At 38.5% G+C, this 26,131-nt stretch overlaps 2 protein-coding genes and 1 long non-coding RNA gene across 5 annotated transcripts in view; 2 read left to right on the top strand and 1 right to left on the bottom strand.

Moving 5' to 3' along the window:
* znf462 (zinc finger protein 462) overlaps positions 1–10,724 on the top strand; it is a 52,338-nt gene extending 41,614 nt beyond the window's left edge. The window contains exons 10-14 of one of the 2 annotated variants that reach the window (XM_046066356.1): positions 615–838; positions 4,779–5,118; positions 5,940–6,078; positions 6,731–6,889; positions 8,720–10,724. In XM_046066356.1, the coding sequence (XP_045922312.1) occupies positions 615–838; positions 4,779–5,118; positions 5,940–6,078; positions 6,731–6,889; positions 8,720–8,732 (875 nt within the window). In that variant the 3' untranslated portion in view covers positions 8,733–10,724. Of the gene's footprint in view, positions 1–614; positions 839–4,778; positions 5,119–5,939; positions 6,079–6,730 lie in introns of both variants that reach the window. The other variant, XM_046066355.1, reaches the window with a different exon arrangement.
* LOC123981496 lies at positions 291–7,086 on the bottom strand. The gene is made up of 2 exons (XR_006827778.1): positions 6,708–7,086; positions 291–736 (listed from the first exon to the last, which is right to left on the bottom strand). It is a non-coding gene; the product is annotated as an uncharacterized LOC123981496 (long non-coding RNA).
* A 3,149-nt stretch (positions 10,725–13,873) lies between the features above and the next one.
* On the top strand, positions 13,874–25,890 carry rad23b (RAD23 homolog B, nucleotide excision repair protein). Of its 2 annotated transcripts, none has more exons than XM_046067377.1 (10): positions 13,874–14,078; positions 15,016–15,097; positions 17,802–17,881; positions 19,146–19,327; positions 19,443–19,495; positions 20,189–20,316; positions 21,318–21,456; positions 21,574–21,701; positions 22,363–22,554; positions 25,316–25,890. In XM_046067377.1, the coding sequence occupies exons 1-10, from the start codon at positions 14,013–14,015 to the stop codon at positions 25,427–25,429; spliced, it is 1,164 nt and encodes a 387-aa protein (XP_045923333.1). In that variant the 5' UTR covers positions 13,874–14,012; the 3' UTR covers positions 25,430–25,890. The 2 variants fall into 2 exon arrangements, with proteins under 2 accessions (XP_045923333.1, XP_045923332.1); XM_046067376.1 differs by having other exon boundaries at positions 13,875–14,078; positions 19,440–19,495.
* The last annotated feature ends 241 nt before the right edge of the window (positions 25,891–26,131 follow it).

Below are 26,131 nucleotides of genomic sequence, written 5' to 3'. Positions count from 1 at the left end.
ACATTTACCATACAGACATGAGGGCGGTATCAATCTTTTCATCAAACAAAATGTCAATTCCTTTAAACGCTATCACAGTCAAATGAGTGTTGGCAGTTGGCAGTAATGTGGTGTGATTAAGTGGTTTAAGAAAGTTCTGCAATGCTAGGGCTTATCAAACGTATTTACTGAATGATTGACAAACTGGACATACTCCTGACAAAACCTTGATACATGCACCATGTATCCCATTATAAAAAATGTAAACAGAATACAAACAAAGCAAACACAAATTATATAGAAACCGTATATACAAGTGGAGCTATTCATTTATTGAATAATGAAGGCATTGCATACAGTGTATTAGAACAGTCATAAGAACTGAAAGGTAACACTAGACACTTTGAATACAAGCAAGCACAGAGGGATGGAACTGATGCGGTAAGTCAGTAACACCTTTTGGGGGGTGTTTTTGCTAGTTTTAATATGGGACTATCTTTCTTTTGTATATAAAATTGTTCTGTCGTTATCTCTCGCTGCTCTTCTTTCCCTCTACCCTGCTCTGCCATTATTTCCATTGCCTTCCATTTCTCCAACCTAATAATCCACTTCACTTTCTCCTCCTCCTCCACCAGAGGAGCGTGTGGGTCCACTGGAGGTCAGCCGCTCCAAGCTGTCACGTCACCTTCAGGGCCTGGTGTTCCGTTGCCACAAATGCACCTTCACATGCTCCAGTGACCAGGCCTTGCAGCTGCACCTGCAAAAGCACGCTGAGATCAAACCCTACCAGTGCCAGCTCTGTTATTATGACAGCAGTCGACGGAGCCAGCTAGAGGAGCATCTACGCCTTGAGCACAAGGTCAGCTGGATTCTACATATGATGCGCATGATGTTTTGTGCAACTAAACTAAATTGATATACAGTACCTTACGTAATTGGTTTCTACAATATGATTGAAAAAGTAGGAAGAATATGGCCATCACTAATATGTAAAATGGCCTCATTTGACAGATGAGAGGCTTTCTGGGGAGTTTTACTGAATGTGGTTTTTATAATCAGTCTGCTTAATGGATAGAAAATGAGATGTTTTCAGCTTATACACACTGTCATTTCAAACTGTTAGTTTGTTAGTCTGTTATTAGTTCTAACCTTTGCTGGTTTTGTGGGAGCTTATCAAGAGGCCTGTGCCAAGCAACTGTCTATATTCTAACAGTGCCAAATCCAATTTACAACTCCTAAATTAAACTTGTCAGCTGTAATCAGCTGCTGGATTAATAAAAAAAGAACAAAAAACAGATCAAACATCTGGAAACACTTTGAAACCCAGAAATAGAACTGATGCAATTTTTAAAATAAAATCTATATAATCAGGCAAGTAAAAAGAGTTTCATCTTTAGCCACCAAACTCCAGTGGAAATCTTTTCACACAACACCATAGTAAAAGCTTCTAAAATTGTTATAGTAAAACTATTTAGCATGCCAAAAGGTAGTCTTTTTTATTTTTATGGTCTCATTACACAATAATACAAAGAATTGTAGTCAATGATAAGTCATGACATGTATTCACATTTTGAAGTGATGCCATGCAGCAGGTGGGAAGAGGGTGCACGCAGACTGAAACAGCCAGTAAACGCCCAGTAAAAGTGCAGCAATAGCACAGGAAGACTTTGTTTATTTGGTGATTTTAGGTTCACCCAAACTTCAGTAAGAGTTGGAATCTCTTTGCCTCAATATACTGCTCCTTTGCCTTGCAGCTTCACTTGTGTAAAACTGATGAAATGACAAAAAAGGAGCTAAAATGCAGATTTCTACAACATCAGTTGAAATGTAAATACGCTACTCCCACTGACTACGGGTGAACGCAGCAGTTTCACCTTAAAACCCATATCAGCCAGCCTTAAGGGTCAGGGAAAACCCTGTTAATGATTACCTCGCAGCTATCATTCATTGTGTGTATGGTATAATTTTTTCAACTTGTGTAATAAAGCTTTATTAGATGAGAAATTATAAGACCATCCGAATTACAGTGGACCATAAAGTCAGTCAGGTTAATGAAAGTATGTAAAGCACCAAATTTGTTTGGCCCACAAAACACCTCTGTTCTTCCCTCCTTATTTTTCCATTCAAACATCATCCTTTGGAGTCCTTAAAAGTAAATATTACCACATGGAGGAGATTTATTATAACAAGATGGCATTGATACACAAGCTTACAAAGCCCAAATGAAACTCTATGTTGTATCTTAACAGATAAGGAGATAAAAAATATCTGTGAAATGGCTACTGAATGATACAGTGGGACAAGATGAGAAGGTGCATATAAGATTTCTAGAGCATATATATAAACATATATATAAGAGCTCAGTGCAGGTTTTGTTTGTATTATATGAATAGTGGCAGGTGCTGCTAGCATTCTCTGACTGGTGGGTTTTTCCCCACTTATGTCTACATATTTGGTACTGGTGCTGCTGTTTGTCTTTATAAATTTTATTTGATGAAAGTATGAGGACCAAAAAAATCATAAATAAAGGAGTACAAGTGATTGGCAGTGTGGGGGAGTTTTTGGTCCTTTCATGTGTAGATGAATGGAAAAAAAGGTCAAGAAAACGATGAAGGCAATCGGAAAATATTTTTTTAATATTTGATGAGTTTTATTTTTGCCCTCAGACTAATGTAAATATACAGCTCTATCTTGGAAAAACAGCCATGTCCAATGTTGACATGCAGTTAAAAGGACGAATGAGAGAGCAGGGCTCCTCCTGGGTGAGACACATAGCTAAAGCTTAAGAACAGATGTTGGGAGGAAGGAATTGCTCAGAAAGAGTGACATAATTTGTGATAAGATACATAATCCCATATAACCCCATCTTATAATCAAAATATTAAATCTTCTTCATCAAAATACCTCTGTTTCATATCAATATAAGTTGACTGATCGTCTTATGCTGCAATATACAGTATACAAACCTCTGGCCTATTAGATGACAGGCCTTCACAAACAGCTTGAAAAGCTGTTGTTGTACTTTGGGCTAATAGAAATTTCAAGCAGCCTCAAAACATAAAGATTCTGTTGAAAAATGGGCTTCTGCTAAAACATTTACTTATTTTGTGTTACAAGAAATTAACTAAACATCAACTTTACTGTCTTAACCCAGTTGTAAAATCCATATAAAGAGGTTCCAGAATTTATAAAACTGATTTCAGTAAGGAACGTATGATATCCTAAAATGCATTTATTTGCTTTTAAGTTGCAATTTATTTTATTAAAAAAAGAAAAATTAAGTCCTAAACACACATACATGTAATATGCCTTGTGCAAAATGTAGTTTCCACCCTTTCACTTGTTAATGTTTTTGAAGGCTTTAAGAAACTGCCATATAAAAGAAAAACCACACAGTTTCCCAAGATAAGTACTGCTCAGACAGTGGGGTAATGTGGTAACAATGGGCCCCAGTGCAGGCTGTTATGATGGGTCCTTGGGCTACACCGTTACGAAGCACACACGCACACACTGCATTCTTGTCTAGCAGGGAACCCTATATTGGCAATTTTATGAGCCTTGTTTCCTTGTTTTGCCACCGTTTAACAACTGATAAGATTAGATGCAGTAAATACCTAATTTAAAGCTCCTTAAATTGATTTCTTTCCATATTAACATATTAAATTCAACATTTCTCTTTGTGTGCGTCTCTCTAACACACACATGCTGCAGCAGCAGCAGCAGCAGCAGCTGTGTTGCGTGTGGCGGTACCATCATGTGATGTATTTTGTTGGTGTCACCTAGACAAAAGTACAAAAGTCAAAGAGAAAGTTATAAGGAGCATGGCCGGTGTTGTCATTGTTAAAATCCTGAAACGTCACTACAAACAGCTGAGTGCAGGGGAGGTGTGCGCAGTGCTGAAATGACACAGACTTTTTTGGACAACTTCAGTACAATAACCTCCCAAATCACGACAATCACATTCCTCTTCGACAGAGAGGCAAGACATTATGGTGAATAATAAAGAAAAGTGGCCTACTAATACCACAACACCATGTTCTGAAAACAGGCCAGCTACGGCGCACACACAGTTTAATACCCACAAGCCCATCCGCACAATTAAACAGGTAGGACTATTCAGCGGCTATCTGTCCCTGAAATGATACCAGCCTTTAAGACAACGGCACTGGAGCCACACCAAACCCACTGAAAAAGCACTTGTAAAGTTACTCACCTATTTTAATGGCATCCAACAAGCCTGCATTGAGCGAAATCTTTGACAATGTCCTCAGTAATCCAAAACCATCTTATTTGGGAGCTTTGCCACCCTCTCCTCCTGTTCTTTTCTCTCCAGTCTCTTACTGAAAAAACTTTTATGTGTGAATACCATGACTGCTAGCTTGCACGTGTGCTCTGCTAGTCTAGTCAGATTTTGCGTTTCACCCTGTTTCTTGATTCTTGTCATCTTCTCACATGATCAAATAGAAATTGAAGATTGGGCATTCATTTACACATTACCCAGCAATCATCACTGCATAAGTGGGCAATGTGACACGAATACCAAAGAAAATAAGACTAAATTCATTCTGTTAAATCTGTGGAATCTATTTTTTTATATACCATGTAACTGACAAAGACCAGCTCATAACTCGGCGGGCCCGCACTGTCCAGGGGGCCCTTGATGGGAGCGGGCCCGTCGAGTTATGAGCTGGTTTTGCATTGGTCCCAATGCAGCTGCACGGTGTGCACTATCTATACCTATGCCCCTGCGCTCAGAGCACACAATACCAAACTAATTAAGACCTCCTGTTTGTGATCAGGTTATCCGGAACTTTGAGCTGATGGGCCGGGTCAACCTGGACCAGCTGGAGATGATAAAGGAACAAGGAAGCAGCACAGAGGAGGAAGAAGAGAGAGAAATTATGGAGATGGTTGGAGATGGAAAAGTAGCTGCTGCAGAGGAGGAGGATGATGACGATGACGAAGGAATGGAAATTATGGAGAACATAGTGGAGGAGCAGAGAGAGATGGATGATGAGGAGCTAGAGGACGACATCAAAGAGGAAGAGGAGGAGGAGGAGGAGGAGGAGGAAGAAGATGAGGAAGAGGAAGATGAAGAGGAAGTCAAGGAAGTGGAGGAAGAAAGGCCTGCTCTACAAGGTAAATACAGATTAAGTAATAAAGATCTTGTCATTCTCTTATGTAATATTGCATAATATACTCCTCCTTATATATAAAGCCACATTATTTATAATGTGAACTTGGTTTTGAAAACTGAATACTTATTATCAAATGACAACACACCTAATCCTGTCTGTCAGTAACTGTCGGGGTATAGAAGAAAAAGTATTTCAAGAAGTTTGAATCCTCCACTTCTTGGTTCTATCGATTCTTCATGAGCAGTGTTTGTCTTCCAAAATAGTCAAAGTCTCATTGTAATTCTGAATTGATTTTTTCATTTCAGTCTTCTATCTTATAATTCACTGACTATACTTGACTGGTATCGGTTGCTCGTTGAAGGAGAAAGTAGATTTCATACCAAAATATTACTGATCATCCCTGCTCTACAGAGGAGCCAACATTCATTTCTAATACATTAAGCCTTTCTACTTTGTGATTGATGTATAATTTTGTATAGGATGCTGATTACCTGATAATAAATACATTATAGCAGGGGTTCCCAAACCTTTTCAGCTAGAGACCCAAAATTTACAAAAATACATCATGAATTGCCATAACATCTTAATTTATAAACTAACAAAGAACACAACAAAACGTGAATTTAAAATGCAGATTATAATATGATTCTGCCGGTCTGTGTTCCAGGACCTCCTGATTTACAAATTATGTACTACATTGCATTGTTATGCTTTTACTCACCTACCAAAATGGGTCCTCAAATATTGTAAGAAATAGGAAATGGACACTTGTGAAATTACTCTATTCTGACGCTGACCAAGCATTTGATCTCTATTTCCCAGAAGTTCTAGCATCTCCTACCAGCAGCACCAGCAGCAGCTCTGGGCCGAGCGCTGCAGAGAAGCGTCTCCCCTGTGAGTTCTGTGGGCGCTGCTTCACCAACAGCCTTGAGTGGGAACGACATGTCCTTCGACATGGCATGTTAGTATTTTTTTCCTATTTCCTCTTTGCTTTTTTTCCTTTTTCCTATTTATCTCTTTGTGTGTGAGCTTGTGCACCTTAAGCCACCATGGTCCACTTTACCTAACTTTTTGGTCTTTGCTCAAACAATTTAGTTCTGTGTTTATTTTATTAAAGGCATGAGTTTGTAATGTAATGTCATGTTCCTCAGATGATCAATCATAATAACTTGGGAAATCAGCTGACTTTCCATTAGGTTGACATTTCCCCAGGGAATGAGTTGTAATAACTTTGCTAATCACCTGACTTTTCATCTAGCACCACCATCAAATAGATTTTCAGTTTGTCCAATACTTTGGTTTATGACCAAATACCTGATGAATTAATGACATTACCATCAGCCTTGGCTTTACCCTGTGTTTAGTGCTGATTATTAAACGTTAGCATGCTAACATGCTAAATTAGGATAGCAAACATACCTGCTAAACATTAGCATGTTAGCATTGTGAGCATGTTAGCCTCACCTCTGCTGAAGTACAACCTCACACAGACTTTTAGCCCTGTTTTATTTCTGTCCACACTGGATACATGTATATATGTGTCATTAGTCGGATGTTTTTCACATCTGTCCACATCTTAAAAGCACTTACTTTTGCTCCCTCTTCATTGTAAGGATGGTTAACAACAGCCGAATGGATACCAGCACCACCTCCGCAATAGAGGCCTCAGCGTCATCTTCCAGTGGCTCCTCTGTCCTAATGGACACAGGTTTGGACCTGTCCAGCAAAGAGGAAGGGAACCCCGCTGATTTATCACTGAGAAGTCAAAGCCAGTATGTGGAAGACAAAGCAATGCTTGAAACCAAAAAGGATCAACTATTTGGTTGAACTGATTGTGGGCTCTTGTGCTAGAAACTGATAACATTGGGTAGGCTCAGCACTGAGATGGATCTTAAAATAGGACGTTAAAGGAAACAAAGAGATTTAAACTGAAAAAAAGTGACTTCTTATGAGTTGACGCATTACTAGATTTTAGGTGTTACATATTTAAGTATTAGGTTGTGCTGCATAAAACGGCTGAGCTCTTTAAATGGGCAGTCCCCTAGGACAGATCTTAATATATTGGTAACCAATAGTGAACAGAACTCTTTATTGCTGACATTCTGGTCAAATCTACAGTGAAAGATCCCACCTAGATAAAACAAAGCTATTTATAAAGAATGTTGTCCAAAATGATTAACTAAATTTAGCATTTTATTATTTGAAGCACCTTTTACACTCCCCCTGCTCATCCAAAACAGGGTTACTGTAAATTTACCTAAAAGGAACAAATAAAATATGAAAGCATTTACACCCGTTGCGCACTGTAGAGCTACCTTTTCTTGTTTCTTGTTGAAATTTGAGACTTTTTTTCATCTTAGCCTCATGTTAAATGTGTAGAAGTATTCCCTGAGGAAGAGTCGCACCTTATCTATTTTAGTAAAATGACAGTTCATGTTTTCTTCATTCGTAGAAATACTGATAATTTCCCTCAATGTTTGTAGCAAATTGCTATATTTTAGGTCCCTTAATATTATACTACGTATAAGCCTTCAGCCTGTGGCACCCTTCGCATTTTGACTGTACTATTTTATTGCCCAGTAATTTCACTGGTGAAATCGTGGAAATAAATGGACTGGTTTAAATCTTCCTTCCCCTGTAAAATATCATGTTGTTTGTAGTCCAGGTTAAACAATATGACAGTTGACCTGTGCACTCAGAAGATCAATATAACAACAGTGATATGTTTAACATGTTTAACATCTATATGATGTAGTTATCCGTTAAGATGAGCAAAAGCAAAAGTTAGCCCAGAACCTAACTACAGGTTTTAACAACGGTGGTGTAGTATTTGCAGACATGATCAATAGACTGAGATTACACAGTGCAAAATTTGTAATTGGATGTGCCAGAATTCAGCTCTGTTCACATACTGTTAGTGGATCCACAAATGATAATTAAATGCAACGTTTGGAGGCTTTTATTGACATATGCATACCTGCGATCTGGCTGACGGGATTACACTGTGCGCCAACCAAGTGTTGACCACCACGGCTGAGTGTTGAAGCCAGTGTGCAAGTGCTTTCAAGGGCAGTTCCTGTAATGGCTTTCTTTAAAGTCATTGTTTAATTAAGATAAGATTGGGTTAATCAATTGCACAGACAGTAAGTACTGGTACAAAGAAATGTGGTTTATCATCTAAACAGGAAATGCAAATGGTAACAAAGAGGATGAGGTTTAATCAAACATTATATATATATATATAATATACACACACATATATATACATATGCCCTGCAGATAGCTTTGATTTATTGCCAAGGTTTCCAAATTTAAATCCATCTCTGAGATTTCTGTATTTCTGCTAATCCAATAGAAGGGAATGGAATTTCATTATTTCATTTGTTATACTCACAGCATTGAAACTTTTCAGAAATTTTCATCTGAACTATTTTGTACCAAATAAATAGTCCCTATGAAAGCTGACAGTGTGTTCTGTGTGTTGTTTTTTAAGTATGTTTTTTTTTTTTAATGCTGTGAGCACCACAAATGAAATGCCATGCTAAAATTGGTATGTTTGGAGCCATGTTTACTTGACTGACAGATGTCTCTGCCTTTCACAGTCAGCCCTGGTGATTACCTCAACTCCATCCAGTTTCCTCCACATCGCCCAAATTCGCATTTTTAGACTCCAAAATGACTGACAGGCTGGCATCGAGGATTAAACTCAAATCTAGTGCTTCAAAACACCCCTTCAGAAACTTATGGCTGATGCCACAGACACCAAACATGTTTTTCTACAGTCTATTGTCCAGTTTTGACATGATGGGAGACACTGAAAAGACAAGTGTAACCAGGTCAGAAAGCCCTAAAACCATTTGTTTCCACATATATAAAGTATATTCGGCACTGGGACTGTATCTTGGAGATTTTACTTTTTAAAGGTGTCAAATTCCCCAACTTTAACCCCTTTAAATTCTCATCCTGTATTGAAACAACTGTCATAGCTTGCATTTGTGTGCTTCTTTTTAGAAAATGTTGTTCACGTTATTGTTGATACTGACAAAAGGCAGAGATTGTATTTGTTGGAAGTTGCTGCTTGAATGCCCTAAAGCCTTATGAGATAATGAATAGCAATTAAGTCAAATTTATGTCCAATTCCAATAAGACCAATAAGCAAACTTAAGTGGCCTGAAATAAAATGGCTGATAAACACAATGTTAAATTTGTAGAGGAGCACAATTAATGTAATTGTGTTCTTGGTACCCAAATATTTACCAAACCTGCTGTGTTTGCTGCTGTGATTGTCCTTCCTGAGCATTTAACCATTGATGGAAATGGGAAATCTGGGTTAGGACCATAGAATTTTGGAATTAGAATTTCTATGGATGTAACCCAGGTAAACTACATGTCTGCAGCCATGTATAGAAAACAAAACTACTCGTTTAAGTGTTTGAACTGTGGTGTTTCAGAAAGGATACTTTAACCCTTTTTTCCTTTAGGTGTTCTCATTTTTTTTCAAAAAAAGAAAAAAGAAATCTAAAGATGATAGCTAACCCTTAGGGGCTTTTTGAGTCCCCAATCCAACATTATTACACTGTTGTACAATGTCTGGTTACAATGAAAATATCTCCTTTTTTGTACTGTAATGGGAATGAGCAGATAGGAAGAGCAGTGTGGTTGTATAATATTTAAAGGCGAGAAGGAAAATGATGCAGTTCTGCGGCCAATTAATGGCCAGGGCTTTTATTGCAAAGAAGAAAAACATGGCAGAGTAAGACACAAGAAAAAAATTGTTCCTTTTGGGGCATTTACCTAAACTGCTTGGTCCTTTTCTGGGATTGGCCACCATCTGGGTTGCCAGACAACCAATAGATCCATCTGCGATCTAGCTCACTCATGTCCACTCTGACATCTGACACACCAGTATCTTCTATCCCTGACCTGTAAGGGCATCAGCTCACTTGATCCAAGTAGGCCTGTTCATAGTCTACCCTGTCAACAATAGGTGGGAATGTAGCAGCCCCACTTTGCTCCTCAGTCCTTGTTATACCTTAAAAACTGGTTGAGTTGGTGCTGAATCTCAAAGCGCTTTTTCTGTTTTTCAGGACCAGCTTGTAGCTTTTTGAAAGTGAAACCGTTTGAAAACTGTTGTTGTAGAAATAAGCTTTGTAAGGCAGCTTGTTGCCCAACTTGAAAGCCCAGTAAAGCAGATGATAAACTGGGACGATCTGGGTAATGAAGCTGTCAACCCCAAATTGTTTGTTGTTCTGTGATCATTTTAAGAGAAAATGACTATGAATCCCTCACTGTGTGCAGTCTCTAGACTGTAATATTCCCAGTTTACCCAAAGTTACGCCCCTGCTGACAACACACTGGATACTTGTATATATGTTTAGTTTGTTTCCGATGCATTTCTCTTTTCAGACTGTTGTCTCCATAGTTTGACACTAGAATCTCTCCTTCTTGCCTTTCTTCCCATATAAATCTGATTACCTGATGGTGGGTTGTGATGTTGCCTAGAATGATTGTTTACAATTTTATTCCATTTATCTCTGGATATTCTGTAAATATTGTAATTCATTGTCTTTTTTTAACTTGATAATAAAGTTATCAGATAACGGTTAATTGTGTTTATCTCCTCTTTGGGCAGACAAATATTGTTTAAATTCAATCAGGGCTGTAAAATGTGACTCTTGCTTAACACTAAGATGTTAAGACTGTGATAATTTAAATATAGAATTGTGGGAACATGCTCTACTTTTACCTTGTGAAATAACATTTTCTATATTTTAAGCGGACTTCATACACATGATATCACCTGTAAAATCACTTCCATGTGTGATATATAACTGCCCTCAAAGTGAATTATGCATATCAGCACATATGTCAAAGTATTAACACTCCCTGATAATACAGCCTTCTAAATAGCAAATTGAATTCTTAGAAAAACAATCTATCAATTTTGATCAAATAGTGAGTACTTCATTACTTGCAGTTTATGCTGCATATGAGTATCATAGGAAAAGGCCTCCATTTTTATTTGTTTCGTTGTATTTATACAAAATGTATATTATTACCACTGCCTTCCTTGTCACTGTCACAATGTTCTTGCTCATGTTGGTAATGGTTGGGTCACTGTAAATAATATTATGAAGAGTACTGTCAGACCTGCTCTATATGAAAAGCGCCCTGAGATAACCTCTGCTATGATTTCACGCTATATAAATAAAAAAATTATTTAATACAAATACCCAGCAAGTCTGTCTCCAGGTGGCAGAACACTAAAGAAGGGGTGGGCATAGCTACTTCATGTTAGTCATAAATAAAAAAAAAAAGATTAGATAGGCAATCATTTACAGTTCGTGGCAGTGAGAAGAGCTGAAACTCATTACACTACATTTGCATCTGAGCTCTTCTCAGAAGGCCATTAGCAAGTGCCCAGAGAGAGAAACAAACACCTGACTTTCACCATTGGAGCCAGCCTTATCTTACTAAAAATAACATTATTTGCTTAAATCTTTGGACAGCAATGATACCTTTGGAATCCCAGTTTGAGAATGTCTCTTAGCTAAAGATATTTTTAGTCATGCCAAATTGAGCTCAAATCACCACTTTCCCTAAGTAGAGCTTCACAGAGCTGCTAGCATGTCTTTTCATTAGCCTTACTGTATGTTTATTCTTACCATTCACTTTTAGGACGGTTAACAACAGTCAGATGGACAACAGCACTACTTCAGCCTTTGTGTAGTATTTGTTGGTGATACTCAGTGGACACACTCTCGTCCAGTAATGTGCAGTAATTCACACCTCCTCCCAAGTTAATCATATCCTTTGTGAAATGTATTCATAGTTATCTTTTCTAGCTTTTGTGCAACATGTTTCCCATTTTCAGTGACATATAGGATTTCCTTTGTAACATGTCCACAGAGCCGCTAGAACAACCAATAATAGTTCGGGCAGCTTGTCCACAGGAAATAGCTTTGGGCTGAGAAGGCATCTCAGTGGCCTTCACTTTGTGTTCCACCCTTCTGTTGCTCTCTCTCTCTTCTCTGCTCTACTCCACTCCACACTCTGCAACAGCTCTGCTGACCAAAGCTACAAACCCTGCAAATGTTACGTCTGTGTGTAATGTACATGGATGAAATGCATGTCAGCTATGTTTGCACTTCTTTCAGTTTGGGTCTTTTTATTATATCACTAAATCCCAGCACTTGGAGTAGTCTGCCTCTACTGTCTTTATATTGAAAATGTCAATTACACATATGTCCTCTGCATTTCCTCTCCTGCCGATTTTAGAAGGAGCCACGTCTTTATTTCACATGTCTAACATCATCTCTTATAAATATCTCCGACTCATCAGGGATCAGACTGTAATCTCTATGGCTCATCACTTCAGAGGGGGCTGATGGCAGACTGACGACCCCTGGAGACAGGAGCAAGAGGCACAGCCACAGTGGGGAGAGGGAAAAAGAGGACACTGCTACTGCTGCTGCTGAGTGGAGCAACATAAGGAATGCCTGATGACAGTGTGTGCTCAGGCCAAGGCAGGCAAAGGTATTAGTTCTGTCGTAACAACAGGAGGATGGGGGGGGGGGGACTGATTGGAGAGATGGATAGGAAAGTCAGGATAGAGTAAGAGATGAAGAGTAAGATAGGCAGAAGGACAGCGAGTGACAGTTGAGATGAGCTTTAGATAGACAGACTCATACATACAGTCATAGAACCTGAGTGGAAGTGATATGCGAATAAGGGAGACGTGGCCCAGGGAAGTGACCCCATTGAGCTCTAGCATATGATCTCTTGTACTTAACAGTCCTCTCAAAGTCAGAGCTGGGCAACATGGCAGTATGTGAGACAAGTCAATAAAGCCTCTGAATACTGAGTGCTGGATTTTGAAATTCCTCCATGCTTGAAGTAACAGGGTTGTTGTGAAACTTGTGCTAACAGGATAAAACGCTATGTCAAGTTCAGTACAATATTTTTATATTACCAGTATTTATTTATACCGCAGGAGACTGTACTGTATAAAGCAGTCTATTTTAGTCTTATTTAATGGACAGTAACTTTGTTTTTATTTACTGTAACAACGGTACTTCTTTGTTTGACACTTGTTTATGCTACTTGTACACTCATCTATCTCTGCTCTTGTCTTTGCTGCTGCAAACTGCAATTTCCCCCACTGTGGGACAAATAAAGGTTTTCTTATCTTAAGGGCAGCGAGTCTATTCCGCCAATGTCAGCCTTGAGAGGAATGTGAGGAAGAAGCACCAAAAACATTCAACTTATGGATCCAGAGGTGAAATGCAAGTACTGTTTTCATCACGTCAATTAAAGTTTACATTAAAATTGCATATATATAATATTATGTTAAACTTTGTAGCACTTAAAAGGATGGATTTAATTAAACAATGGTGGAAAGTAAGCAAATACATTTCCTCGTGTAATATGCTTAGCTTTACTTGAGTATTTTCTGTTACTAGTATTGTACTCTACTACGATTATGAACTGTTATGGTGACTTTGCAGCGTGGCCTGTATTAATTAATTAATTTGCTGCACATTGACAAACTACAACATTTAAATACTTATATTTTTTAAGTGCCATGTTAAATGCAGGACTATCCTTTGTGGTGGAGGATTTTTTTAAATTGAGGTATTTCGGCTTTAATTTAAGTAAGGGATATGATGAATGCTTCTTCCACCAGTTAAAATTTAATTAAAAATAAAATGTTCGCTGCAATTGAAAGGCTCCCCGAAAGGAGCGCTGTAGCCAAACTTTCTTACATAGAAGAAGAAAAGCGAAAAGTCATGGCGGCTGACAGTTTGTAATGAGCCAACGAAAACAGCAAAGGTTCTTGCAAGTTGGACTATCACCGGTTAAACCAGGCTCGGGGATAAATACGCAAACGTCAAAATGCTGATAACATTGAAAACCTTACAGCAGCAGACGTTCAAAATCGACATCGATGAAGAGGAGACGGTGAGAGTTGAAACCATACATTTATGAAGGGGGTGGAGTGGGAGTTGGGTATGTCCTGAAACCGTGTTATTTAGTTTTTGACCATTTCATGTTAGACGAACGGTTCTGCGGAAATACGATAGATAACGTTATATTTTAGATGGACCAACTGTTCGGATTAACATGGCGTGTGTTTGACGTGTGACTTAAGACTACAAGCTTAACGTTAGTGTAGTAAATACTGGTCAGGAAAGTAGTTTGAAGTGTCAGTATTTAGTCGCAGCCCACTTATAGTTCCAGATGGGGGGGTAGCATTAACGTTGACTAGCGTTGTGTTTGTAGGTAAACTAGTAATGTTAAGTTGTGATTAACACAGTTTATTTCTGTAAAATAAATTGAAATTAGCGCCATGCTGGTGACAGCAGCAGTTAATGAACGTTGTCTAATGTAGTTATAGCGTTTAAGGTAACGTTTGTGTTAATTAAGCTAGTTAGTTTAAGTTAACGTTAACTTACGTCACGTTATCGTAAAAACCAACGCTAACGTTAAACGTTGTGTTGGGTGATAAATTAAAACTAACTTTGGATGACCGAGGCCTCAACGCTATTGTAATGCAGTTGAATTTGCATTTTGCATCTTTAACAGTTAACTCTTACTTTAGAAATGCTGCTTTATACCTTGTGTTACGTTAGCTAAGTATACAGCCACCATACTTTACGTTAAGATAAATTTAAGCACACATGAAAGCTAAATTTTATGAATTTTGGCTTAACGTTAGGTATAAAACGTTACGCCGTCTGTCTGTATTTTGTATTCAGTGTTCAACATGGTTCTCCAGTTTAATGATGTTGGTAGGAGTAACTGCACACTTTGGACTTTATTTTTGAACTATGCTATAGTTGGTGTTGGGCGAAATGCTGTCGGAAAAGGATAAAGAAAAGTGTGTGTGTGTTCACAGGTGAAGACATTAAAAGAGAAGATTGAACAGGAGAAAGGAAAGGACCATTTTTCAGTTTCTGAGCTGAAACTGATATATGCTGGTATGTTACAGGCTTCTTGTAGCCTCACATTTCTTGATAATGGTTTCTCTTCTCCTTATCCAGTCAAAATCTAGACTGCCTTGATTTTCATATTAATGGTTGATTAAAGGTAGACTAAATGTCACGTTTAGAAATTCTTGCAAATTGGTGATTCTGATAGTGACAGGGAGGTCTTTTGGCAACTGACACAAGACTCGGGTCAGGAAGCATCTTGTTTATCCAATGTTTTCATTGTTGAGATGGACTTTAATTCTCACTTTTTAGTGTGTTCTCTTGGATAGGCCTATCTATGACCTTGATCAGTGGATACCATCATGCCTTGGTTTGTCCTTATTCATATTGGCATCCACATTTATCTTTTCTCTATGTTGTTTTCTGTCAGGGAGCCTTACATTGTCATTAAAGCTACCATGGATCCAAGTAGCTAGCTCGTCACCTAGCTTCCAAGCTAGACAGTTCTCTTGAAGCCGAAAGTGGGCCTACATTAAGACTATTAAAATATTTAAAATGTTTGACAGCGGAGTAGTTCTGCATTAAGAAGAAATTTTCTTCCCATTAATTGTTTATATTTATAATATAAGGGCTGAACGATTTGGGGATATCTGCCAGATATTGCGATTATGATTCAATTTCAAATTTTTTTGAATTGAAGTTTTGCTAAAGTTCAATATTCACTGCCAGTCTATTTTTGACAGAAGCCGCATCAAGCAGCACAGAGCAGATAAACCAGACAGGAAGTCAGAACGGCATAGAGAATCTGGTCAATTTTCAAAATAAAACACCCATTGCAGACTCCCAATCGTACATCAATAATAAACACAGTTAAAACAGACCAAAAAAGACACAATTTAACGTAGCCTACTTAACCATGGTTGAAGCACCAAAATTAAGGACAACTGAACAAATAAGCAAAATCTGAATAACTCTGTTTATTAGACGGACAAAACGCTTTTATTCTGAAATGCTCCATGTGGATATGTAGCCCGAGCGGAGCGGAAGGGGCTCACAGAGAGCTGTTATCTCTACTTGAAGCATACAAAATGACAAATTAACAACTAAAGGTGTGGGTTAAACGCTCCGCTGCTGAAACACTTAAGTGTGAGTTGACACCGGACAAAACCGCGGCACAACCGCTGCCTGTGTCGGTTCGGCTAGCGCCATTATCCCACACGTTTTCCTCTAGTTTGTTGTTGTAAAATGTTCAAGCCCTGTGCATGAATTTGCAACTTCATGGCTGTTTAAAACGGGTCAGATGCGCTGTATAATAATTAACCTACATTTAATCGCGTCTTCACAATTAGCTAATCGTATTCTATCGAAAACGATTAACCGTTCAGCCTTGTGTGTGTGTATGTGTGTATATATGTGTATACACATATTATAAATGGAGACGAAAGAGTGAGTCTTAAACCACTGTGGCAATAAAATTTAAAGTGGTTCATATCATCTTGTTCAACAACAATGTGGTACACCTCCAGAGTACTGCAGAAATCAAGGAAAAATGACTTGATCCGCTCACATCTATTGCTGCTGCACACTGAAAAATTAAGCTGCTGTTTAGTTCCTCTGTGGTTGACTTCTGATTACCTTTCTTTTACCGCTGTGCAGTAGTGTTTTAATGGAGCACAGTGTGGCATTTCTGACAGCTGGCATACCCTGAGCAATCTAACAAATAATCAAAAATAGGTCAGGCTTCATAATGGCCCATATCAATCAATCAAATACTGCCTGGACTCTCCTTAATCCCCATACTGCAGATTGGCTCCAAATATCTCAATTTATAATTTATTGTTATTGGTAATTAAATTTTCATAGGGTTGTTCTGCTCTCGTGTTTGCAAACAAAACTGATGTAAACAAGCCTTAAACAGGATTGGGAAAACATAGTTATTAGATTTAGCTTTTGTTGTCTGTTGACTTAATTTGTGAGTCATAGTATGGGACTATTCTTTAGTCTACAGTTGGATTAAGGACTGAGCCTTTAAAATGCACTGGATTTGGTCTACTCATGGAATGAGAGGCCTAAATTAATTTATTTTGTCCCTGTCATTTTAGATACTCAGTGATATTGTACAGATATAAAATTGTAGTGCTGCAGAGCGGGTTAATTGTTACTGAAGGCCTATATACTTTAATGCTTAGCAGCCAAAGCAGACTGCACTAAAGCTACAGCAGGGCTGGTTTTCTCAAATTGTTTTAATCTCCTGTTGCCTGTAGCAAGAAACCTGCCAAAGAAGAACACACCTGTCTGTCAGACAAATGAAAATGTGTTTCATGACATAGCTACCTTCATGTATTTAATCAAGCTTTGCAGTCATCTGTCTTTCAAAAGAGAGATTTTTGTCAGTCCCAATTACAGCAGTGTACTTTTCGTTTTGAAACGATCAACAAAACATGGCAAACTCCTAGACATTTTTAAAGGCACTGTATACGTATAAGCATATTGTAGCATTTTTGACACTGGGGTTTTGTGTGACCTACTTAAAGTGACTTCTCAAACACACATAACACGAAAAAAAATCAGTGCTTTACACTATAACAAGAAGAACCAGATGCAGTGACCAAAGTCGGTTAATCAGCTCAACAACCTTCCTATTCAATGATAAAATATATTGCCGTGTATTGTTACTTCACTGCATGTTGTTGCAGAGTTTGTGTTGTGTAAAGCCAGTATAATTATGACAACTCTCTCTGTTTCTTCCCAGGTAAAATCCTCAGCGATGACACAGCCATCAAGGAATATAAAATCAATGAGAAGAACTTTGTGGTCGTCATGGTGACAAAGGTTTGGGAATTACAAATAGTTTTAATAAATGGCAGGTTTTGTTTGTTGAACTGATTTTACACTGGAATGTTATAAATATGAGCTGACACCGAACTATGAATTTGTAATTTGAATTTGTAATTTGTTTTCACATATGTCTGTATGGTGGAGCTGTTGCACAGTAGGGCTGCACCTAACGATTATTTTCATTATCAATAAGTCTGTAAATCATTTCCTCGATTAATTAAGTAGTTGTTCGGTCTATAAAATGTCAGAAAATGCTGAAAAACTTTCAGTGTTTCCCACAGCCCAAGGTGAGAATCTCAAATGTCATGTTTAGTCCACAACCCAAAGAGATTAAGTTTACTGTCATAGAACAGTAAAGAAACCAGAAAATATTCACATTTGGGAAGCTAATATCAGAGAAGTTGGACATTGTTTTCTTAGAAAGGGGATTAATCAATTATCAAAATAGTTGGCAATTAATTTAATAGTTGATGACTAATCGATTAATCGTTACAGCTCTGCTGAACAGGCTCTTTTTGTGTACTAGAACAAGAAGCTCACAGTGTGATCACTGCTGACTTAGAGTGGGGTCAGCGGTGTTAATGCCTGGCTCTACTACTACTACTTCTATATATTCCAGTACATTTGCAGAGAAGATGAGATGACGATAACATTATCTTTAGCCATTGTCTTGTTCCTAGCTGCGCTAATTGGTGCACAGTTTTACACCAATCCATTTTCCTAAAAGAATATACGAGTGTGTTACGTGCATGTTTTTTGAACTTCTAACATGACATATTCCTGTATGTAATACACAAAGAGAGAAGCTGTTTTAATCCTCAAAACTTGTTGCTACATGTTCTGTAAAATACAGTCATTTAATAATCTAATTAATAAATGTAGCCATGGTATTTCATCGGGAAAAAAAGAAAAATGTTAGATGGGATTCTGTGTCTGTTGATGCGCATTATTAAAATATTCATATTATGGGGCAAAAAATATGATGGGGCAACCCTAAACAGGATCAAACTTAATTTTCCAGTCAGAATAAATGAAAGAAAGCTCCAGCTAGTTATATCATAGAAGTTCAAGTCTGTGATGACTTTTATTTGTATAATTTAACATAGCCAATACATTGCTTAAGTGAATTTTACACCAAAGAAAAATGCAAAGATTGCCAAAAATTTATAATTTCATGACAACTTATTAGCAAATTACCTATGGTGACTATAAAGTGATAGAAAGTAAAATATTTCTATATATTAAAATTGTCTTGCAGACAAAAACAGCCTCGGCTGCCCCTCAACCTTCACCTACCACTTCAGCTCCCAGCACTACAGCTCCTGCAGCACCTTCTGCCTCAGCGTCCAGTTCGGAAAACACAACAGATCGTGCCCCTACAGATGACAAACCAGAGGAGAGACGGTCTTCTTCTGTTGAAATAGCTTCCACCCCTGTTGGGTAAAGATGGGTAGATGTTTGTCTTCCAACTATCTTATCTGGTTTCAGTGCACCTTGCTTTGAGAAGTGCTGTGCAGATCACGCCTCACCCCAGGTCTGCTTTTTCTTGCAGAAGCTCTGAGGCGTCAACAAACACAAGCCTAATTGATGAGGCAGTTTCAACTCTAGGTAAGGCTGCAGATGTAAACACAATGTGTCAGGTTTTTTTGTAAGGTATTTGTGGGATATTTACTTTTTGCCACAATGCCTTTAAGTCACATCTTGTATGCGGTAGATCTGTGGGCCCGTGTGTGAATCGAGCTTGTTGGTTCATTTTGACTGACCCTGTTTCTTGATATCCATAGCATGCTGACATTGATGTATCTTAATCAATAAGCAGCCGGATACTGAGGCTCTGCCAAAACATAATCCCACAGTTCCCTACGGCCACATGCTCTGAGCTTTGCAAATATTGCTTTGCTCAGAGCAAATCCTGTAGGTCTTAATTATTATGACTCATGTCATTGAATTTTCAGCTTTTGAGGCAGCTTGTTTATTTTTATGGGACACGGTAGATAAATTGATCTTTATGCATCTTAACATCTTGATGATCAGTTTTCTTCCATTTAAAATGCATGTTAATATCTATCTTTCTGGTGGCCTTGACAGTTTGATACCCACGTTTTATTGCATTTTTATGTTCAATAGTAAAACAACACTAACAATAACAATTTAAAGCAATCAGGTTTAAGTTCTTAACTTTCTGAAACGGCTTCAAATGTGGCATATCACAGTGCTATACTTGAACAAATATTTACCCACTATGAAGCTCTTCAGTCGCACTACTGAAAGTGCTGTCTCCGTGTTTGTGTTTTCCTTCAGTGACAGGCCCATCATATGACGCCATGGTGAACGAGATGATGCTCATGGGATATGAGAGGGAGCAGGTGGTAGCAGCTCTGCGAGCAAGCTTCAACAACCCAGATAGAGCTGTGGAGTACCTGCTCACAGTAAGAACAGTCAGTTGTCTTAGCAAAACACATTATACCTCTAGGAGATTTTGAGCAGTCACAGAGCTTAGCATCTCTGCTCGGGTCAGGATTTCAACCACTGTGATTTCGGGGCGGGTTTGTAACAGATACATGGTGTCATCAAAGACATGGTGCACTAATTTTTGTCTGTTCAGGCTTCTCATGTTGTCTGTTCCTCTTCGACATTTTGACTGCTAAAGTTTCTGCCTCCTGACAGAGCTTCTACAGCATATTTGGCAACGACACCGTGGATAGGACCCTATGAAATCCGTTTTCAATTATCCCAAATTCTGTGTTTTCTGTTTTTAAGAATTTTTATTTGAGCACATTTTGTCATCAGAATGAGTGTGTAATCATGTGGTTGATGAATAAACTGTCAAAAATTCAATAAGAAAATAGTAGAAATTGAATCCATTTCAATATATGCATATAGAAATATTGTATGTGCAATTGTATTTATGTAGACATAAAATAAATGTAGGCCTATTGCAACAGTAGGATATTAAAATACTATAAAACGATTTAATAGGGGGCAATTCACAATGCATTGTTAACAATACATGTAATGTGAATTGTCACCTATCAAACAGGTTATTACTTGACAGTCTCCATATGCTGCTGAACACGCGGTGCTTTTCTCACGTGGGCTTTTGAAACAAAAAAACAACGGTAGGGCAAACACTGGACTGTGTTAATATGAAGGAAGTTCTAGTTTCCTGACTACTTCCTTTGTGACTTGACATTCATGACATGGTTATACAAATCTTGCACCCATAACTACATCTCCAAAATTCCCTGAATAATCAGAATCCTAAAATGTGTACATTACATGATGTAACTCGAAACTTTAAACTGAAGTGGCCTTCAAGTAATCCTGAGTCTCACAAGCCAAGTGTTGATACCCTAGTTTGTTTAGTATATGTGATTTTTTTTTTTTTTTTTTTTTTTTTTATTGTTATATTTAATAACTTTTCTTTCAGGGTATTCCAGGCAGAGGAGATCAGGGTCATGCAACAGGGCCGGATGTGGTGGCGCCTCCAGTGAGTGGAGTTCCTGCTGCACCCACTAGCAGTATTAGCATTCCCGCCAACACTAGCTCTTCACCAAGTGCTGGGGGAGGTAAGTGGCTCAATACTATTCTTCATATTCCAGCAGCCTCCATTAGCAAGTGTTTATTTGCTTTCTTTGTCTCTGTCTTCTGCTGAAACTTTAATACTCACACATTTATCCTTTCAGGCAACCCCTTGAGTTTCCTGAGAAATCAGCCCCAGTTCCAGGTGATGCGACAACTGATCCAGCAGAACGCTGCCCTGCTTCCTGCCTTGTTGCAGGAGATCGGCAGGGAAAACCCCGAGCTGCTGCAGGTGAAGTACTGAAAGAGCTTTATGTATTTTAAGTGACAACAATGTTGCTGTAGGTGTGGATGTGTTGGGGGCTCTTGACACAGTTCTGATTTAATGAGTTTATGGTTAAGGAGTGGGTTCACAATTCACTTAAAGGGGCACTTAGCTGATTTTACACACAAAGTTCAGTTTACGCATCATAAGGAGTATTACTCTAGCCTTTGAAGCCTACACTTTGTCCTTTCTGGCTCTGGGGGGAGTTTGAAAAAATATCTTAGCTTGGAGTTGAGACTTAAAAGTTTCAACAAGGCTGCGTTAGAAACTGGAGGTGTAGAGATTGAAAGACAGTGGGGATTTAACAGGCATGGCGTCTAATGGAAGTTACAATTGAGACGCTATTGGATTGCGGGATTATGGGAATTGTAGGATCCAGTGTTTTGGAGTTTGGCCTGTACTAGAGAATAAAAGTTGGGATTTTTACAGTTCCCTTTTAAAACTGTCCTTTTTTAGTCCCCTAAATTTATTGGAGAAAAAATAAAAACAAATCTAAAAGGGATTTGTTTGTTTTTTGTTGTTGTTTGTTTTTTTTATTCTGGTTTTGCTCCGCTTCAGCGTTATATGCATCAAGGAACAGTTTCTTTGCCTCCATAGTCACGCCTCAACTGTTCATTTACCTCTGCAGGAGATTAGCAGCCACCAAGAGCAGTTCATCCAGATGCTGAATGAACCCAATCCAGAGGCAGTGCCAGCAGGTGGTGGTGGAGGGGTAGCGGGAGGAGCAGGGGGAGCCGGAGGGGTGGCAGGTGAAGCACCCGGAGGGAGTCACATGAGCTACATCCAGGTCACGCCACAGGAGAAAGAGGCTATTGAGAGGGTGAGAGTGAGCGCAGCGCTGTCACTTACTTTTCCTACAGTCTAAAGTCCAGTACAGTGTTGGTGCTAAAATATGATATTGCCAAAATCCTCACTTTAATTTTTGTCTTTTGAATAGTAGAGACTGTTAAACAAGAAACACAAAGACCCCCTTTACACCGGGTATTAAAATGTGTCTCGTATCCGGATTGTGTCTAGATATGATTTTAACCTGATTACATTTACACCAGGTATTAATGTGTCCCCAGTGTCCATGTCGGGATCCAGTCACTCTGTCCAGCTTAAACAACCAAACATCATATCCTCCTCTCATTTGCGCAGTTCCAAAAAATGCTCTATAACTATAGACTGCATAATAACTTTCTGAACCGTCTCTTCCTACATGGATTATATACCAATGGTTTCCTCTCTCTCTTCAGCGGAGCGTCGACGTAATAGCTCAGCTGGAAGAGAAAGTTCCGCCTGCCAACGTTTCCTTGTGCTACCTCTCTTCATGCTGTGTACTCCTTTCATTTATTATCCGATTCTTATCAAATCTCTGTTCCAATTCCTATATTCTCAGCTCTAATCAGTAAACTGTCAGCTGTGACAGGAAGGTTTCTTTTCCCTTCATTTGAAATATTATAGAAGGCCAAGTCCATGGACAAGCAGATATCAGTAATGCATTTTACATACCTAAACAGAGGAGACTTGCCACAAACCTTGTCACCGCTCGGTGGCATTCATCCACTTTCTCCTTGCTCAACTTCCCCTTCATGGCTAAAGCGAAAGGAGTTTCTGTGCTAGAGGGGTGTTTATGGGGACTCGTATCTAAGAAAAATATATATTGGAATCTTTTTGTAGACATTCATTTACCTTCAGTATAAAAGGTGAATGTCAGTTCACCTGGGTTTTGTGTCTGTGCGTGAGACGTTGCTACTGTTAGCGTTAGCTGTGAGCTTGTTATTGTAGCTTGGAGACTGCAACACATTGAACATGGTGCCTTCCTTCAGATTCACACCATGTTGAAGTAAATGCTTCGTCATATTGGAGGTGCTTCTTCCCTTACACAAAATATCCTTACTGCAGGTGTTGCATTTTGCTGTGTCACTGTGTTGTTAATGAAGCTAAGCCAAAGTTTTGTCTGTTTCTTGCGGTCCGCCATGGTCCAGGAATGAAAGCAGAAGTACTCTCTTCTTGCGTGCTTCGTTGACCTACTGCGTAAAAAATGATGTGATGTTAGGTCCTGGCAGTTTTTATGGAATGTAAAATTCTCACTGCAGTTCAGTCGGGAGCATAACTGAAATATGCAAAAAGTTACAAACTGATAAGCAGAATCGAATGCAACTGTCTTAACGAATCCACAATCTATTCCAACTTGGAACCGGTGCTTGATATCCAGTCCTACTCTACAGTCTGTGACTTTACATTCACAAACAAATGTGTTCAGTTCCCGGTTCATCAAAAACATGTGCACACGGAAGATTCTGACTGGCACGTACAGTGGATATAAAAAAATCTACACACCCCTGTTAAAATGCCAGGTTCTTGTGATGTAAAAAAATGAGACAAAGATAAATCATGTTAGAAATTTTTCCACCTTCAATGTGAACAATTCAATTGAAAAACAAACTGAAATCTCTGAGGGGGAAAAATGAAACTTAAAAACCTTACAATAACCTGGTTGCATAAGTGTGCCCACCTTCTCATAACTGGGTATGTGGCTGTGTTCAGAATTAACCAATCACATTCAAACTCATGTTAACTAGAAGTCATTACACACCTGCCATTTAATGTGACTGATTATTCACAAAGAAAGTTCAGCTGTTCTAGTAGGATTTTCCTGACATTATGTGCATGTGGGAAAAAGGTTGCACTTTTTGGCGCCAAAAACAACACTGCACATCACCCAAAGAACTCCATACCCACAGTGAAGCATGGTGGAGGCAGCATCCTGCTTTGGGGCTGTTTTTCATCAGCTGGAACCGGGGCCTTAGTCAGGGTGGAAGGAATTATGAACAGTTCCAAATACCAGGCGATTTTGGCACAAAACCTTCACGCGTCTGCTGAAAGCTATGAAGATGAAGAGGAAGTTCACCTTTCAGCACGACAACGACCCAAAGCACACATCCAAATCCACAAAAGCATGGAAGAAGGTTAATGTTTTAGAATGGCCCAGCCAGAGCCCAGGCCTAAATCCAATTGAACATCTTTGAGGTGATATGAAGAGGGCTGTGCACAGGCGATGTCCTTCTTTTGCAAAGAAGAGTGGGCAAATATTGCCACGTAAAGATGTGCCATGCTAGTAGACTACTACCCAAATACCGAGTGCTGTAATAAAATCAAAATTTGCTTCAACAAAGTATTAGTTTAAGGGTGTGCACACTTATGCAACCAGGTTATTGTAAGATTTTTATTTTTTCATTTTTCCCCCTCGAAGCGGTTTGTTTTTCAATTGAATTGTTCACATTATAGGTCACATTAAAGGTGGAAAAAAGCTCTGACATGATTTATCTGTCATTATTTTTACATCACAAGAGCCTGGAATGTGTCAATATGCGGTCCCTTTAGCAGTTCACAGTCCATCCTCAATGCGTCTTGGGTGCATTTACACTTGTACTTTCACATGGTCATGCACTATCAATTTATTATTAATTAACACTATTAATATGATCACCCTAAATAAATTTTAACGCCAGATGTAAAGAAGGCCAAATTGTCATTTGCTTATTAAAGGATTGTTTAGCTAATTTGCCACTCTTCTCTCCTCTCTCTAATTCCAGCTAAAGGCCTTAGGATTTCCAGAGGGGCTTGTTATACAAGCCTACTTTGCTTGTGAGAAGAACGAAAACTTGGCCGCCAACTTCCTTTTACAACAGAACTTTGACGACGATTAAAAGAGCCATGTTCATTTTGACTTTTCTTATTTCTTCCTCTACTTTTTGATTGCTGATATTGAATATGTGTACAACAAGCCCTTTAAATTTAAAAGAAAAGTTTTATTCACTACTTCCACATTCACCTTTCTTAATAACACTGGATCATTATCAGCTAGCATACAAGGACATGCTGTTGTTTGTAATCAGTTTGAAATGGAGAAGCAATTAAAGTACAATAACTTTGCATTAGAAATCACCTGTGTGCTTTTGATTTTTTTAATAAGACCAATATGATTTTTTATTTTTTAAAGGAAAATCCAAATGGCTTGCAACAGGAGTATATGTCACATAAGTGAATTTAGTTCAGGGTTGATCTGAAAGGTTTAGGTATTATTAGGTTGGTATTCATGCATTGTTCTGTTTTTTTAAAGTTCACAAGTAATGGAGATTTTAAAATTAAAGTTGTGCATAACAAACGAGCACTATGTATGGCACTGGTTCTTTTTCTATTTACATCCCTCTTCTGTGTGTAAATCAACAGGAGCTGTGTAAAGATGTCTGAACTGCAATGCATATGTGAAGGCATTTTAACGTATATATTTTACACATGTGGTAGGGTTTAGCTGGAAAGACATTTTTACAGAAAAACTAAGTTTTCAAAATAAATGAAAGTTGTGCATATTCTGCTGTGCTTTGCATTGAGTGTTGCTCCAGAAATCA

Source organism: Micropterus dolomieu, linkage group LG13, assembly GCF_021292245.1.
Source record: "Micropterus dolomieu isolate WLL.071019.BEF.003 ecotype Adirondacks linkage group LG13, ASM2129224v1, whole genome shotgun sequence".
NCBI lineage: Eukaryota > Metazoa > Chordata > Actinopteri > Centrarchiformes > Centrarchidae > Micropterus > Micropterus dolomieu.
This window is presented reverse-complemented; position numbering and strand designations above follow the sequence as displayed.